Genomic DNA, 12,719 nt, shown 5'->3' on the forward strand with positions numbered 1-12,719 from the left:
AAGCCTCCGTGGCGCGGAATTAATATAAACGAAGTCTAGCAGCGGCAAAGGTAACGTCATTGGCTTCCACGTCGGTAAGCGGCTCGTAAAATAAGCAACCGGAGTCGAATGCAGGCAGGAAGCGGTTACGAAGGGAACTCTATTAAGGGCCCTCCTCCTCGCACTCGAACGCTGCCTCGAGATAATAGCGTCAATGAAGAACAATGTGCGCGGGTGAATGTACTGATAAATAAAAGCAAGCTCGGTTGGAAGACCTGTAGGTTCATGAGGCGTCAAGATCGCTCGATTTCCTGTTAAAATTTGTATTACAACCCGCCACAGGGCTGTTTCACTGGCAATAAAAGTATTCCAGTTTACAGGCACTACCGTCGCGATTTTTTAAAGCCTAATCCCACTACTTTATCTGTCGACGACAATATTATCATGAATACCAAGAGGAACTTTAACTCACGCATCAGCTCGTGCTTCGAATGAAAAGTGTAAAATGTTTACGAGTCGAGGCGGGCTCGGCGGTCCCAGGAAGAATTTATAAAGTCGCGATGCGCCAGTCGATAAAAGTTTACGCGAAGTTGCGCGATGCGGGGATAAACAGCGACGCTATCTTGCCCGTTTCTCTGTCGTTTTCTTCTCTCCTGCGAGATTGGCTTCAGATAGTGTGACTTTTATTTAAAATTACTGGGTCAACCGCGGACTCACTATTTCTCGAAGATATTACCATATTTTATATATAATTTGGGTTATAGAAATCGCGAAAATTTGCTACCCTTATCTAGCAGTCCGAAAACAGTTTTCCCAAGAGAAAGAGAAATCTAGCCCCACTGTAATGGACGCTTTATTCCGGAAGAGCTTTTACTAGCGACTTGATTAGCGCTCGAATCGCGGGGAGTTTAATCGAGAGGATGAACAAAGGTCAGGAACGTTCCCAGAAACGATAATCTTATTAGAACCACAGACATTTTCGTGGACCTGTGTCCTGCGATAGGTTTAATTCGCCGCTGCTCCTGGATTCGAGCGAAGTTAACAAACTCCTTTTTGGACGTGATCTCATAGTGGCGACGGTACGTGCTCGCCACGGAATACCAGAATTCGAGAAAGCTGGTCACGTCGATGAATCCCAAAGCAAGGAATATTAATTCGTCCCGAAAGAATTTTTACACGCCCTTCGCTAACCAAAATTTCATTAACTCCTCCCTGGTGATTTGTGGCTTGTTGTAATTCAAGGGGACGGGAGCTTGTATTAATATTTCTGTTGATTTTACGCGACGTCTCGCGCGAAACTACCGCCAGCGTTCCGAGGAAAATGAAAAGCCTCGGTTCGAGCCAGGAAATGAGACTCCATCGTTGGAGAACTTCTGCTAGTGAAATTCTGAATGTCAGCTCTCGTTAGAGGAAGCTTCGCGTTACAAGGATCGAGTAATAGTAACGAGATAGAAGTGCTAGTCGAATGTAATAAGTAGCCACGAAATGGGGGTGGAATTAATCGTTCTTTATGAGTGGTAGTAACCGTATGGAACTGGTCCCTAGAAAGACAGTGCTTATGGTTAGACATCGGTTCCTGGATGCAAATTAGGGAAGTACTAAAGGGCTTTAAGAGAGATGATAATAATATCGTCTTCTACTTGTTGCTGGCAGGAAGTAGTAGGAATTATTAACTTGCTATTTTACTCTCCACATTAAGTGGTTAATTACCCAGTGTTTGTACTCAAAGTAGACTTAATGTAAATTACTATAAGGAAATGTCTTTGACGTTTTCTTTCCTGATAAATTGGTTTAGCGCGATTGTCTGGCTGCTATCGACTGGACTGTTTTTATCGCCAGTCGACGACGAATTTGCGCTCGGACCGCGGTGTCTTGGACAAAAACCATTTCCCGTTCTAAAGCGTGGTAATGGCCGCTTCCATTGGCCACGGTACATTGAATAGGAACGTTCTCCTCGCCGATTCCCTCCACGATCGAGTATTCGTTTCTCCGAGTTCGTTTAACTCTGCTTTTTGCCGAAAGATTTACTGCTGTCTCGCCCTGCGCATAAAGAGACCAATAACATTTTCCTGCCTTTATAAAAATTTAAATCTCAACATCTTCGAAGGGTTCCTCGTCAAGATCATTCACGGATCACGCTCAATTCACTTTCTCCGCTCGACCAGAGCCCGACACATCAGACTGTGAAGCAAGAAACGCGTTTGCGACTCGAGAACGAGGAGCTCGAATCATCGCGCACGACCGCGAAGCAGAAACGAACGCTCGCTCGGTTAGGTTTCACGTCGACCGCGTTTCCGTCTTATTCAAAGCGCAGCTTCTCCATGGGCGCGACTCATGTTACGGTTGAAACGCGTGCACGAGCAGCGGACACGTGAAACGCAGTCGCGTGTCCCTCGGTGGATTAATTACGTGCGCTGGTACCTGCTGCAGTCGCGGTTCTGCGTTGACCCAAGTGGAATTGCACCCTGGAAAAGGGGAAACAATTTATCGGTGAAAATAGTGAAAACCGAACGAGACAACCCTCTCCTGGGGCTGCACTCTGCCCTGGCTTATGGACCGGAAACAACTAATCTAGGGAAGTAACAGAGTGCTGGCTCGTTGCTTGCTTAGAGGGATTGCTGAAAAGTATAAATCGCTCCTTCGGGGTTCATTGAGGTCTTAGCTCTGCACTGGTGAATTTTCGAGTCTCGGGTAATGTGCTTTCTCCGTACTTCTTGGAGTTTCATTCTGGTAATTGGATGGTTAAGACTGATTCAAAGATTCACGAGTATGGTGATGGTAAGATAAATGCATATCGGTTCAAAAGCTCCGCGTAACTCGGTTTATGAAAGAACAGCCATCAGCTAGTGTCTCTGCTTGCGTATAGTATGCTTGGGAACTGGTGGAACTCGGGACATTAATAACGAGAAGTTTCGTTCGGGAAAGTTTCGCGGATGGATCGCGAGCAAACGTTCAGCGATCCCGCATTAACGCAATCTACGAACGCGTCCGTGTTGTTCTTCAGCGATGTAAGGGGAGGAGCCTGTTAATAGTTCCGACCAAGGTGCTTCAAGTTCTTCGAGTTACGGGCTGTTTGCTTATGCCGCTGGTAACCGGATCGATCGGCAATTTGTCGCCAGATCTGGCATTTTCGCGGCAACAACGCGACGTCATTAACTCGACATCTTCCTTGCCGCGTTTTAACTGAATCGCAAGTGAACGGAGCAATTTCTGAATAAGATTTCTGAGCTTACAAGTTCTACAAGAATCTACAGGGTTATTTGGCAAAAGTTTCAATTGGCTACTTTCCAAATATTCAAATATTCAAATATTCAAATATTCAAATATTTAAATATTCAAATATTTAAATTTTCAAATTTTCAAATATTCAAATATTTAAATATTCAAATATTTAAATATTCAAATATTTAAATATTCAAATATTTAAATATTCAAATATTTAAATTTTCAGATTTTCAAATATTCAAATTTTCAAATATTCAAATTTATAAAATGTCAGAGACTTCTTAGTTATTTCAATATATCCCCTAAAAGCGACAATCACACAGCGAGCATAGTGTCTGACGATAGGAGTAAATCTTTTCTCTTCCCATCGGCTCTATTTCGCGAAATATCTATTTGGATTTCATTAAACCCCGCGAATGTTTCGCGTGTCACGGCTCCGACAATAATTACGTGATTCATTCAGAGGATGAATAAAGGAAGAGCATCCATTTGTCATGCCACGATAGCGGAACGTGGCATGTGAAATATTTCACATCGAAATTGATTTTGATCGTACACAACCTCTTTCTAATTTTCTCGTGAAATTAATTATCGAAGATTGCCACTTACGAAGACTCTGAATGTCGATTTGCAACGTCGAAGAGATGCAATTTTCTCTGCTGATACATTTTGCGATGCAATTACGCCGAGCGACAGCTTATGCTTCCGGATGACGTTTCTACTTTCTATCGACGACAAAGGGACATTTCCTAATTGTGTTACTGTTCGAAATGTAAAATCGAACGACGCAATATGTCGAGCTTATATATCGTCGTTCTTGAATCAATTGCACCGACCGATTCAATCGTTCGACTGCTTGCACGACCGTTTCGCGGGGCTGCATTCGAGGAATCGATGCTCCGTAACTAACCGTGCAAAGAAACGGGACAATCGATGGTGGTCGCTAGTGCAGTATTGGAACACTTCGATGCCGTCCAGGCGCAAGAACCACAGTGACCTATAAATCAAGACGAGGCTATTCGCTGCACGCGTTTCGAGAGGTCGTCGATCATCCACTGAATTATCCGAAAGTGCTTTGGAAAATGAACAGAACTCTTAAAGCAAAAACAAGTAAAGTCTAACATATGCTACTCAGAGCGATCTTACTTAAGAGTAAATGCTGTTCAATTGATTAAATTCCTTGCAAAATTGAAGAATCTTGCACGTTTCGTTAATCAAAGGGATGCCTACCCTAGATCCCATATGCACGTGTGATGAAGCGCTTCTCTTCGCGTCACTGCGTTACTTTCCGTCCGCTCCTGCGTCGTTATCAAGAGATATCGAGGCCAGGTACGGAGGGAATTGATTAGAATCCTGCAGCAAAAGCAAATAGGCGTGCTCGGTTACAGGGCAAGCTTTATTGAACCTGGAACAGCGAGTTCCCGGAAGGGAGATTGGGAGTATACTATGTTGCGCAGATGTTCGCGAAGCTCGATATTATTGGTGCACGCAGATACGCGCGAGATACGTCGAAGCTTATCGGGCAACCATCGACAGACCCGCGCAAAGAGAAAAGGAAAACAGTAAGGCTGTAATTTCAAGCGTGCTACGGAGGAAGGAATTTCGACGTCGATGAGGTTAATCGTATTTAGAATCGTGGTGAAAACGATCCCGCCGTGGGAACCACTTAGCTGCCGTGCAAGAGCAATTTCATGTTGGTATATTGAAATTGTGGTGGTCAGGTTAAAGCTCAATTGGCTTGCGAGCTGAGTACCAGTTATCCAATACAGACTAGACTCTTTTAATTATCGTTTAAGCTAGAAAATTAGTAATCGCGTAACGATCAAGATCAACCCACTGTGCAGCTCCAATGCTGCTTGCGCAATGAGAATAACATTCGTCGTTAAAGAAATAACGAAAAGAGAAACAGCGATTTTCGGGGTGAATCGAAGTTGCCTCGCTATTTCACGTATTTTCACCCCTGACATGTACATATATATATCATCGAACAATCCGGAAAAGAGAGAGAAGAACAAATCGACGAGTTCTCTAGAAGAACTGTCAAACCGAAAGATTTGATTTGTCTACGCGGCTATAGACTCGGCGTCGTCGCCTCGAGAAAGATTGCTTTCGATTTGCCGTCGGGACCGAAAGGAGAATCTTGAGGGACTGCTTTCAGCCTGTCAGAAGTGAACTCGATCTGCCTGTTATCCGTTTAAAGAAAATAGAGGAAAGTTGAAATTCTGATTCGTAGGAGTTTCCGATTTCCAGGAAGTCAAAGGGAGCTCTGAGATTCGAAGATCCTGAAGTTTCATTGAAGACAACAAATAGGACGTTCGAACTCGGTTCAAAGTATACTCGCGAGTGTTTCGAGAGAGTAGAGGGCAGGTTTCTCTGCGCAGCGACCCTTTTAAATCCCGAAATAGAGAAAACAGAGTTTAACAAGCTACTTTAAGCTCGCGCGCCGATCGACCGGCAATTTCGGAGAATCTCGTTGTTCCTTCGACAAGGGAAACAAGAAGTCTTGGCGTTCTACGTCCGTCGGACGATGCCTGGGAGGTCTTGCACAGGAATTGGCGACGAAGTTGCCTCAGGTGTTTGTAATTGCTATGGCTGCGAGGAAGCAACAACCTTGCAACTCTAACACGCGTGTACAGGCTTGCTAGTGTTTACCATCACCAACCACGACGATAACATCAACCCTGAGATGCATCGTTTGTCTAAGGGAGCGAGGCTAGGGGTAGATGATAAAGGTCGTTCAAACGCTTGAATCATTTGAAGGGGGTATGACAGCTCTGTGAGATGAGAATACTTGGGACCAAGCATTTACTTTGTGATAAGAGTCTGTCAAGGGGTTCATGAGAGATGAAGTTTGAGTAGTAAAATTCTATCTATCGATCTCTAAATAAGTAGGTACCTATAAATTTATGTTCGCCTACTTGAAATTCCACAAGCAGGAAAATTATATGTATAGCAATTTTAGCACTCTCCTACTTAGCAAGTAGTATACCTAGCTATAAAGTTCCTAAATAAGTGTCCAAAAATTCTGTTCTTCTTAAATTCACTGCTGCATTGTTCATGTAAGACACACTTTAGTCTGGTCGACGGTAGGCAGAATAGGTGGAGGACGTTAAAAGGCAGTTGAGAGGGCGGGGTTGTAGCAGGGGTGTAACAAAGATCCCGGAGGGTCTGCCGGAGATGATTAATACGTTATTTGCAAGCGGAAATTCAGTTGGAAAGTGTCGTTTGCGCGAAGATCCCGCGCATAAACCACCCCTTGAGCGCGGTGTTCATCTTCCTCGAGAAGACAATTCAGGAATTATTATTATTCCGAGGGAAAACACCCTCGCGATTTATTCCATTCAAGCTGCCGCGAATTTTTTCCTCCTTTCTGAACTACGTAAACAGAGAGGTTGGTCGAGTGGCGACGATCTTATCGGGGACTCCGTCAAATCAAGAGAATTCGCTCGAGAACTAGGGTCGATCGTAAAGTTTATTCCCCCGATTGGAAGTTTACGAGCGACTCGACGATCCACCGCAAGGCCTTCCATAATCGGGCCGTCCGATCGTTGAGCTTTCTACTGGCAACTCGACGACACGATCGATCGCGATTTGCATCGACTAAGTTTCCACGTCAGAAGTCCCTCGAGAGCGCTGATTACCCTGTCGCTTTAATTGAGTCGTAATTATCGCTCGTGGTAAAGTCCTATTATATCTTTTCGTAATTTTCTCGGATTTAGCGTTTGTGCAAGAACTCAACAGTTCATGTGAGCTACTCTGTGTGCAGGTATGTATAGAGAATTAGCAATTTTCAGTGCCTACAATAATTTACTGATTTCATCATGTCTGACTTGGGACGTATTCTACTCATTTCAAGGTTCCTGACTCGGGACTTATTCTGCTGATTTCACTGTCTGACCTGGCTGGTGCATACTGATAGTAGAATAAGTCCCAAATCAGGCGCATGTCATACAAATTTTGTGCATTTCCTAACCAATTAATCACTGGGAAACGAAGCCCCAAACTAAATTTTGTCTGTCTTCATTTTTTTCTTATTTTACCATCTAGAATCACTCTTTAAAATTTTAACACCTATCGTAAAGCATCTTGTATGTTAACTGACTATTCCAAATGACGAAATTGTGAAAGATTTTCTCACTGCGAGTAGTCATTCTTATCTGTCGCAAGTGAAACGAGGGAACTAATTCCAACGTAAATTAGAGAATGTCCCTTAGCATACGTTATCTAGGACGAATCGCCGTATCCGACACCTCAAGCTCGCAGTTTCGCGCAAGAGAAAACCCATCCCGGTTCATAAATTGAACGTCTGCCCCTCCGCCCCCACGTAGCCGCGGTAACTCGGGGCAAATGGTATGGCTTAAAGTTCGAAGGGGTTGAAGTTTCGTTCTCGCGATGTAAAATGCCGCGGGAACTTGCGCGTTCTCCGATTCGCGTGCTCGCAGGCTGGAAACTGTTCTAATTCCAACTTTCTAATTCCGAGACCATGCTGAGGTAATGGCACCCACGTTCTGTATTCCTGTTTTTGGACACTCTGCTCGTTATGGAAGTGTATTCCCATGTATCTCGACCTTTACAGTTGGGCTTCTCATCTAACTATTGCTTTCCATTTGAATCTTCTCGATATTTTGATGCAAGTGTACTTCATTCCAGAATTTTCGGAATGGTCACCTAAGTGATCCATTAAATTCAGAATTTCGTACCAAATCTCTGTATAGATTAATTGCAATAGCTCGCAGTTTCATAGGACTGCAGCTTAACAATAATGAATCTCCTGACGCTATCATGCAAATTGGCTTTAATGGCGCCCGATACTGGGACGTGTTAACGAAACAACGCGTATCAAAATTAAAAATCGACACGCTTTTTTCGTAGCTAAGGTTGATAGAATCCTGGTGAAACGAGACAGGTCAAGGGTCGTTCATCTAAGTGTGACTGTCTTAAGCCCCGGGGCTTCGTTAAGCTCACGCTCAAGTTTATGGTCGTTGATCGAGTGACCGATGAACCATGCTCCCGTTGAAGCTCCTCCTCTGACTCATCCCCTTGGGAAACGTACATATCTCTGGCGCTCGGTTGGAAACTAAGCTAACTCGAAAACCAGTTGGTCGTTTCGCGGTAAAGTTACTTCGGCTGTTGTCGATTTTCTGAAACGAGGAACTCTGAAATCGCGTGCCATATGCGCGCGTGCGGTTCCGTGCGAGTTACAAATGATAATCCACGTTTATCGTACTATCATATTTTATACGAAATACTTCGAACCCTTCTGATCGTTTATGCAAATGAAATGCAATTGCGAGCGAAAGGGTCGTGCGTTAAACTCAAACTACAAAAAACCGAAAGCTCTACTGGAAACACGATGCATATAGGGATTCCCTTTGGCTCAAACATATTGTTCGATTTCTCTGCCAGGGTTTTCATGAAATTTAATAAAAATCTAACTAATAAAGAGCAAAGCCATAATACGAACGAAACGAAATAAAAGAGTAATGGCTAGGTTTTACCCATACTGATTCCAGAGCTGGACGGATCCTCGTTCTTCGCGCCCCAACTTCCGACTAGGTTCAACGCCAGTAGCGGCCTTTCCTTCAGCAACTCCGCAACAGAAGCCAGGCCCTCGCAGCCGCAGCCCAAATGGGGCAAGTGCAGCGCTTGCACTTGAACGCAGCTCCGAAGAGACTCACAGACTCGGGACACTTGCTCCCCTGACAGATTCATGTCGAGAACCAGTCGTGCCAGGCTGCTTGACGCGTGGCTCAGTCCACGGCACAGGGCGTTCACCACGCACTCCAGTCTGAAACAGTAGATCGATGCTTAAATTCATTACAAATGCCAACCTCGATGCACCGCAGTCGCCTTAATTCAAACTGGACAAGGAATTGGACATGGACATATTGGGAAGCTTGGGAATGCAAACTCTATTAGACGATTGATCAAAGTTTCTCTCACGTAAGCAAGCATTAAGCGTGTCCATAGTCCTCGTGACCGAAATTTTGCAGTTTCGTGGACAGAAAAGGGGGCGCAGCGAAAGTCAAGGGACCGTTGCAGTTTTCCAGCCAACGTTTCGCAAGCGTCGCAGTTTTCTTCATCAGTGGCTGCTTGACACACTGCTACCGATACGAGGAACTGCAGTGTTTGCGAAACGCCGGCGAAGAAGCTCAAAATGCGACCGGGATTCCTGGATCGATGAAAACAAGTTTGACAGGGGCGACCTACATACCTAGATCTCATCTGGCCATCGGTAGAATCTGCAAAAACCCCTGGAATTTCATTCGGTATCGGCATCTCCTTCTACTGCGTAGTAAATCTGATCCGAACAGTTGGAGGGTGCACTTTTCGCGAGTAGTTTCTTTCTATCTCTCAAGTGGCCTTACATGCAAATTTGTTCAAGACACGAGGTTCGCCCCTGTAGATTTATGCATGTATAATGCTCACTTCGCTGTCTATTCGCTATTATTTCGAGAGGCAGCCGCCAAGGCTGCGTGTGTATGCAACGGTTATGCAAAACCGTGTGCAGTCGCTTCGCCTCGGCGAATTGCAAACGAGAGTCTGGATTTTCTCCAGCATTACAAGCTGCGCGAGGGGGCAGGATGTCGGCTAGGGACTTTTACTGTGAACGATAAGCGATATGGTCGGTGGTGGTGGAGTTGCCGCGGGATCAGAGGAAAATTTCTATCGTGTTCTTTGCCCCGTTCCAGCGGAATGCACGGATGAAAAACGTTATTACAATTTGCAACGTGAAAACAAACGCGAAACGTCGCCGCGAATAGCCGCGCGTGCATATTTATGAGCGGTTATATTCACCAAATAAAGCGTCGCGTTGCTTTCGGTTCCGATATATTCGTAATTAAAATAACAGCGGGTAGGCAATCGCGTTTTCGAAGTTAATTAAAGTACGCAGCGCTATTATTGTCTGCATTGGAGTGGAGTTAACGAACGATCGAATAACCCGCGAACGGCGCGTTCGTCTGAAAAATACTACGTCAATAGAGAATATGCATTATTCTATCATTACAGTTTTTATTATTGACACGCGAGTTTTTGCGAAACAATAGCAAATTTCATTTTATTATAAAAATTGAAGTATTGAAGTATTTTTCAGGGTATGTCTGACCAAGCACGATCAATACCACTTATGCAGAAAAATCGTGAACGATCCGTTTCCGGTTTCATTTTCGGTCGTTAACACAGGTACGCTTCGGGAATTAGTTGAGAGACCAATTTTCCGCTTCGACATCCATTTTCCACCCTGTCGAAGAGCCTGTATTTGAATATTGAGAGCGCGTCTGACCGAGCATGCCCGGTATCACTTGCACGCACTAGCCAGGGGAAATATTCCATCAGTTGTCAGTCACTCTTGCGCTCGAGGTAATCAATTTCGACGAGAATTTTATGGAACCTCTTCGTCAACGTCTATCACTACATTCTGAGAAACTTATTGATGAGTTTCATAGAAATCGATTTCAATGGTTTTGGACCGAAGTTATGGACTCGGTTCAAGAGGACCTAAAAATATTTCAGATAATTTCGGTTCTTTGCTTGAGTTCTATTCCATACGGTTGCTTCTGAAGATTTCAGCTGCAGTTCATTTCCCAAGAACTTCTTTACTTCTACGATGCATTCAGTGGTATAAAATTTTCTCTTTCCGTTTCTTAAGAAACACTGTTTCCTCGCGAAGATCTAGGGCTAGGAGTGCTTTAGAAAAGGTTTTCACTATTTAAACGCTGCATTAGCATTCCCCGTAACGCGCCATCTGCCAAGAAGGAAAATCCTGTCCGACCATAAAGGGGCAAAAGAAGGAATTTATCTGTTCCGAAGGTGTTATAGAATTCCCTTAACACGAGCTCACCATTCACTGAAGCAAGAGTCGCCATTCTCAAAGAAGGTCGAGGGAAAGCAATTTTCGCGTTCACTGCGCACACGTTAATTACGTTAAAGCGTCACAATTTCTGGGAAAGCAGGCAGCTTCCTCGGTTCCACGTATCGACACGTTCCCACCGACGTTTTCGTAATTCTCCCCCGATTGAATTCGACTGGGAGAACGATTGAGACCGCGAGGAATGCTCTGCAAGCGACGAGCGAAATTGCAGGGCAATTGAAAGGACGGAACAAGCCATGGAACATATTGCGACGGTCCTGTTCTGGCGACTCGTGTTTCCTTTTCGTTCTCTTCGTTCTATTCGGCTTGTATCTGTTCGATCCATCGAAGGGTCGACGCTGGTTTCCACGTGCTCACCTCACGGCAGACCGCGAGCCAATTTTGAGAGGTTCTCATCGATGACAGAGGAGCGATGGAGCAACGGCGGCGAGGAACACTGCAGAGAAAGGGGAGAAAAAGGGTCTCGATGCGCAACAATGAGATGTCGGGTTGGGAATGTTCTGCCTCGAGGCCAATAGCAGTTGGATGTTCCTTCCTTCGTCGCTTTTCGTAGTTCGCTACATGCTGGTGGAGATTTTTCCCAAGTATCTCTTTTTAGTTGAGTGTGCACGACGGATGAGTTAATTATTGGTTTATTCTACTTGTGCTTTGAATATAAATCTGACAGGTATTGTATTCCCTTGTTTAATATTGTATTCATTGGTGCTTGTTGTTTGTATTTTTGCCCCGGGAGCGCTATCAAATTTCGAAGCTTTTAGTGGTTTCATTTAAATAGTAGAATATTACAAATCCTTGATTCAGACTTGAAAAATATAATCATAACTGGACTCCACCGTTGTTCGTGCACGTTTCAGAGAGTCGATATCAACATTTCTCACTATGTTGTCTCTACCCTCGTAACCATGTGGTAACTCGGAGACAAACGCAACGAAAGGGCGAGTAATAAAAGAGCCGAGGATACGCGAGAAGATTCCAAAATTGTAGTTTAAAATGAAACAAGCAAGCAAAATGAAAGATCCAAGTGGAAGTAAAAGAGATATCCATGGCGTAATTAAAAAGAAAGTGGGGAATAAAATTAAAAGAAAAATCAACGATTTGATTGCGCCTCGTCTCTGTGTTTCGAGAACGAATGGCACGAGAGGTGTTTCCAGGACGAAAATCTAGCTGCTCTGGAAAATTATGAATCGCGCCCGCGAGCGTAAACTTCTCGAATGGTCCGAAAACTTTCTAAAGTCCACAGACAAAAGCAAAAACGAGCAACAGTGGGAAGCAGACGAGCGAAGAAGGGGTGGCGAAAGAAAATGAAAGTATCAAAGTGAGAGAAATAAGTCGTGAATCGAGGAGGTGGCAGAGGCAGCAATAGAAGCGAAGAACGGAAGAAAGGAAGCGGAAAGGGAGACTGAGGGTTAAGAAAAACTAGACAGAGTCGCAAGAAGGTCTCCGCATTTGGACCAGCATTCGACTATGAAAACTACCACGCGTTCCCTTTAATTTTTCGCCACGGGCCACGACACTAGCCCTTCACGACCCTTCAGCAGCCCCTGAAAAAAGCTTCTCTATTCTTTCACAGCATATTGTTCCACCACTTTCTCGACTTTTTCTCCGCCACGACTTTGTGCAGTCGCGATTCAACCCCTCTCAG

The 12,719-nt window shown here is 44.5% G+C and overlaps 1 protein-coding gene across 1 annotated transcript in view; it reads right to left on the reverse strand.

Moving 5' to 3' along the window:
- The window catches only part of LOC143179414 (uncharacterized), a 137,428-nt gene that overhangs the window by 17,539 nt on the left and 107,170 nt on the right, over positions 1-12,719 (reverse strand). The window contains exon 6 of the mRNA XM_076378629.1: positions 8,703-8,992. Coding sequence (XP_076234744.1) covers positions 8,703-8,992 — 290 coding nt within the window. The remainder of the gene's footprint in view (positions 1-8,702; positions 8,993-12,719) is intronic.

The sequence above is a fragment of the Calliopsis andreniformis genome, chromosome 5 (assembly GCF_051401765.1).
Source record: "Calliopsis andreniformis isolate RMS-2024a chromosome 5, iyCalAndr_principal, whole genome shotgun sequence".
NCBI lineage: Eukaryota > Metazoa > Arthropoda > Insecta > Hymenoptera > Andrenidae > Calliopsis > Calliopsis andreniformis.